Genomic DNA, 5,849 nt, shown 5'->3' with positions numbered 1-5,849 from the left:
TATATGATTCTTTTATTTGATAATATTGTGAACACTTAAAGTTTTTGAGTTATACTTGTGATTTCCTTATTCTTGTATGAAAGTTCTTTCTAACTAGATGGTGTTTAGTTATACATACTAGTACTATTCCATGGTACTAATGTCCCTTTTGCCGGGGGCGCTACATTTTTAAATGAATGTAGGTGGCTCCGTAGTGGACAATGCCGATCGCGCGTAGTGGAGTGTCCTCCTCTCAAAGTCTATAGAGGTTGTGTTTTCACGGTGCGGGGTAAGGATACCATGGCCAATCTTACTGAGCTAGGGATGGTCGATTTTGATGTAATAATGGGAATGGATTGGCTTTATTCATGGATTGATAGTCCTAATGAGCCCGTTGTTGAATGGAAGCGAGATAATGTAGTACCAAAAGGTCGGTTTATTTCTTACCTAAAAGCCGCAAAGATGATTAAGAAGGGGTGTATCTATCATTTAGTTCGGTTTACGGACACCAATGCCAAGGCACCTAGCCTTGAGTTTGTACCAATTTTGAATGAATTTCCGGATGTCTTTCCAGATGAGCTCCCTGGGGTTCCACCAAACAGGGAGATTGATTTTGGGATCGATGTGATGCCAGACATGCAGCCTATAACAACTCCACTTTATAGAATGGCACCGAAAGAATTGAAAGAGCTAAAGGAACAATTGAAGGATTTGCTAGAGAAGGGTTTCATCTAGCCGAGTGTGTCACCGTGGGGTGCACTGGACTTGTTTTTAAGGAAGAAAGATGGGTCGCTATGGATGTGTATTGACTACCAGCAACTCAACAAAGTCACAATCAAAAATAAATACCCTCTACCAAGGATAGATGACTTGTTTGATCATTTGCAAGGTGCTACGTGTTTCTCAAAAATTGACTTGCAGTCCGGGTATCATGAATTGAAGATAAGAGAGCAGGATATTCCAAAAATAGCTTTCAGGATTCGGTGTGGGCACTTTGAATTTTTGGTGATGTCTTTTGTGCTAACTAATGCCCCGGCAGCTTTCATGGATCTTATGAATTGAGTCTTCAAGCCTTTTCTAGACTCTTTTGCAATATTGTTCATTGACGATATTCTTGTGTATTCACGAAGTCGGGAGGACCATGCTGACCATCTCAGGGCAGTTCTGTAGACTCTTCAGCAACATCAATTGTATGCAAAATTTTCAAAATGTGAATTTAGGCTTGAATCTGTCGCGTTCTTGGGTCATGTCGTTTTCCTAGGGAAGGAATTATAGTTGATCCTCAAAAGATTGCAACAATAAAGAATTGGCCTAGACCTACCACACCAACAGAGATTCGCAGTTTCCTAGGTTTGACTGGGTACTATAGAAGATTTGTGGAGGGGTTTTCTACTCTTGCTTCTCCATTGACTAAGTTGACGCAGAAAGCAGTTAAATTCCAATGATCCGATGCTTGTGAAAGGAGTTTCCAATAATTGAAATCAAGATTGACTACAACAACGCTATAAGCCCTGCCAAAGGGTACAGAGGGATTTGTGTTGTATTGCGATGCTTCAAGGATCGGGCTTGGGTGTGTGTTAATGCAACACGGCAAGGTTATAGCTTAAGCTTCAAGGCAACTCAAGAATCATGAAAAGAACTATCCAACCCATGACTTAGAGCTTGCGGCAGTGGTGTTTGCGCTAAATATTTGGTGACATTATTTGTATGGGGTCCATGTGGATGTATTTATGGATCACAAGAGCCTTCAATATATTTTCAAGCAGAAGGAGTTGAATCTGAGACAAAGAAAATGGCTAGAGTTACTCAAGAACTATGAAATTGATATTCTCTATCAACCAGGAAAAGCTAATGTTGTGGTGGATGCTCTTAGTCGAAACTCTAAGGGAAGTTTAGCTTATTTCGAGGCATATCAGCGGCCGTTGGCCAAGGAGGTTCACCAGTTGGCTAGTTTAGGAGTTTGCATTGCGGACGCTAATGAAGGAGGAGTGATTGTACAAAATAGGGGTAAATCATCGCTTGTAGCAGAGGTGAAGGAGAAGCATTATTAGCACAACTGAAAGAGGGGATTCATAAACACAAGATCACATCATTTTCCGATGGCAAAGATGATGGTACCCTACGGTACCAAGGCCGCCTATGTGTTCCAGATATCGACGGTCTTCGGGAAAGGATCATGGCAGAAGCTCTCACTTCCAGGTATTCCGTACACCTAGGTTCTACAAAAATGTATCATGAACTCAAGGAAATTTATTGGTGAACAACATGAAAAAGGATGTGGCAGCCTTTGTGGCAAAATGTCCACACTGTCAGCAAGTGAAGGCCGAACATCAAAGGCCTAGTGGATTGGCCGAAAGCATAGAAATTCCAATGTGGAAATGGGAGATGATTAACATGGATTTTTTGGTAGGGTTCCGCGCACTCCACGCAAGTTTGACTCAATTTGGGTAATCGTGGATCGACTCACGAAATCAGCGCAATTCTTGCCAGTTAAATCTACCGACACAACGGAATAGTATGCTCAGTTGTATATCAAAGAAATAGTCAGATTTCATGGCACCTCAATCTCAATCATTTCAGATCGAGGGGCTCAGTTCACAGTCAACTTTTGGAAGAAATTTCAGCGAGGTTTGGGTACGCAGGTAAATCTTAGCACAATTTTCATCCTCAAACCGACGGGCAAGCAGAGCGGACTATTCAGACACTTGAGGACATATTGCGTGCTTGTACTCTCGATTTCAAGGGTAGCTAGGATGATCACTTTCCACTCTTAGAGTTTGGTTATAACAACAGCTTCCATGCTAGTATCCAGATGGCGCCATTTGAGGCATTGTATGGTAGGAGATGTAGGTCTCCCATTGGGTGGTTCGAGTTTGGAGAAGCGGAATTGATAGGGTCAGACCTCGTGCATCAGGCCATGGAGAAAGTCAAGATTATTAAGTAGAGGTTGAAAACTGCTCAAAGTCGCCAAATGTCTTAATTGGACGTTCGTCGCAGAGATTTAGAGTTCAAAGAATATGATTGGGTATTTGTGAAGGTTTCCCCTATGAGGGGTATCATGCGGCTTGGAAAGAAAGGAAAATTGAGTCCGAGGTATGTCGGGCCGTACATAATCATTCAAGGATTGGTCAAGTGGCGTACAGGCTCTAACTGCCACCCGAGATGTCATTGGTACACCCAGTCTTCCATGTGTCTATGTTAAAGAAGGTGGTGGGAGATCCGTCCACTATTGTGCCAGTTGAAACTATTAAGGTTAATGGTGAAATGTCTTATGACGAAGTTCCAGTTGCCATTCTTGACAGGCAAGTCCGGAAATTGAGAAATAAGGAAATTGCCTCCGTAAAAGTGTTATCGCGGAACCAGCAGGTTGAGGAAGCCACTTGGGAAGCAGAGGAAGAAATGGTAAAGAAGTACCCACATTTGTTTGTATAGCCATGTAATAGCTTTTATGCATTTGGTCCCTATGTACTCTTATCTTTTGATTTTTTCTATGTAAAACTATTCCATTTTGGTTATATGTTGCCTATGTGGCCATGGTTGGTGTTGTACAAGTTATGTTATGTCAATGGGACATGTATATGCCGTTAGGATATGTTTCTGGGGCCCTCTGACAGGTGGATACGCCTAGATACAAAGGAAACTCTAGCGAAATATTTAGAAATTTAGGGATTTAGCCAAATTTGGGGTTGTTGATATGTTTCATGTTGTGAAAAGCTGAGTTTGCATAAAGATTGCTGATGATTGAACCTTGATCCTCATTCGAGGACGAATGATCTTAAGTGTGGGAGGATGCAGGCACCGTGAAATTTCTACTCAAAAATCCGAATCTCGTAGTGCCAAGTTGGGATCATGTGTTAGAAATTCATAAAGTTCTTGCTGCAGTTCGGACCCTTTGGATTGATCTGTGCATTAAATAGTTAAGGAATAATGTTTCCAGGAAAATGCATTTTTGCGGTCCATTATGCGATCGCATAATAGCTATGCGGACCGCATAATCGTTGCAGAGCCAGACAATTTGTTGGTTAATTTGAGGTCAACTATGCGGCCAATTATGCGGTCACATAATCAATATATGGGCTGCATAGTCATTGTATAATCCCTTAGGAATTTTGTGAGAAGCAGTTCTACGGTGCATTATGCGACCGTAGAACAGGTATGCAGACCACATTTCCGTTGCATACCCAGACAGTCTGTTCAGGTTTTAGGACTATTGTTGCGGTCCATTCTACAGGCCGCATGTCAATTTTGCAATCGCATATGAGTCGGGGCTCCAGATTTCTAAATTTTAAACGCGACCCCCTGTCATTATGTGCTGTGAAATAGCTCATTTTGAGCCTACTTTCTTGGTGCTTTTAGAGTGAGAAAGAGGGTCTAAGAGAAGGGAAGTGCCTTTCATCAAAATTGCTCCACAAAACCTTGTTAAAACATTGAAGATAATCAAGTGAGGCACCTAAATCTTCATCCCAGGAGGTAAGACTTCATCACCTAAGCTCTTAATTTTAAGCATAGCTATAAGGGTCCATTAGTGAGGTAATTCATGGGGATAAGGGTGATTACATTCAATGCATTTGTTCTTAGAAGATATGGGAAAATTATAAATAGAGAGGCATGGGGAAAGGGCTATTCTAATCTTGCATAAAAGGACCATAAGGCCTTGATGAACACTCCATGCTTGATAAAATGCTCAAGTGAGCTTAAACTATGATCCTTTCCTGATTATGGGTTCAATTGTGCTACATTGCATAAATAGGTTGAAGTGCGAACATTCCAGAACATTATAGGATTAAGGTAGAGGTATGTATGGCTAAAATCCCGTCTTTTAGAAATTGAGCTCCGTTTGTATTTGAGTAAATGCGGTAAGATTAAGGTTGGATTGTTATATTGATTGTTGTTTCACATGAATTGGAGTTGCAACCTTATAGGCATGAAAGCTGTGTCTCAATGTGGTCGAAGTGCTATTCTTGATAACTTGAAAAGGTGCAATGAATATGAATCATGTATTGAAATGCCCAGACCTTAAATTAAGATTGAAGCTGCGTATGTTATGCCATCTATGTGAAGTCTCATCTATGCCTAGTGCCAAATATATGACGTGATAGTTGTGGCCCCAAGTGCCTATGAAATGATATATGTGAAACAAAGATTGAAATGAGATGATTGATGGAAAAGGGAAACGCCTTGGTAAGGCGGCCTAGCCGTTCGGGCCGAGATCGGACACAATGCCACACACATGGTGGTATTGTATTTGTGACTAAAGTGTATGTCTCAAATGAGGCAACCTAGCCGATCGGGTCGAGATCGGACTCCGCTCAAGATAGCGGTGGTATTGTGGACAATGATGAACAGTATGATATGCCCCAAAACTAAAAGCTATGGGAAAATGATGTGAAAATTGTATGATTCTTTTATTTGATAATATTGTGATCACTTAAAGTGTTTGAGTTATACTTGTGATTTCCTTATTCTTGTATGAAAGCTTTTTCTAACTAGATGGTGTTTAGTTTATACATACTAGTACTATTACGTGGTACTAACATCCGTTTTGCCGGTGGCGCTACATTTTGAAATAAATGTAGGTGGCTCCGTAGCGGACAATGCCGATCGCACGTAGTGGAGTGTCCTCCTCTCAAAGTCTTGGTGAGCCCCTTCTTCCTTCAAGGGGTTATGTTGTATATCTTTTGTTGTAGACTTCCACTTTTGAGGCACAACCGGGGCCTTTTTGCTAGCGTTGTTATAATTTGTCTTTAGAGGCTCCGTAGACGTTTGTGTAGGGTATGTACGGGTCTATGAACTAGCTTGAAATCTTAAACTCTTGTTTATCTAAATTGTAACTGTATGGGATCTTGGAAACTTAACTATTGTTTAATATT

At 41.2% G+C, this 5,849-nt stretch overlaps 1 protein-coding gene across 1 annotated transcript; it reads left to right on the top strand.

Moving 5' to 3' along the window:
- Positions 1-279: 279 nt before the first annotated feature.
- Positions 280-714, top strand: LOC138887704 (uncharacterized). Its single transcript, XM_070169482.1, has one exon. The coding sequence runs from the start codon at positions 280-282 to the stop codon at positions 712-714; it is 435 nt and encodes a 144-aa protein (XP_070025583.1).
- The last annotated feature ends 5,135 nt before the right edge of the window (positions 715-5,849 follow it).

This window comes from Nicotiana sylvestris, chromosome 3 (genome assembly GCF_000393655.2).
Source record: "Nicotiana sylvestris chromosome 3, ASM39365v2, whole genome shotgun sequence".
Taxonomy (NCBI): domain Eukaryota; kingdom Viridiplantae; phylum Streptophyta; class Magnoliopsida; order Solanales; family Solanaceae; genus Nicotiana; species Nicotiana sylvestris.
This window is presented reverse-complemented; position numbering and strand designations above follow the sequence as displayed.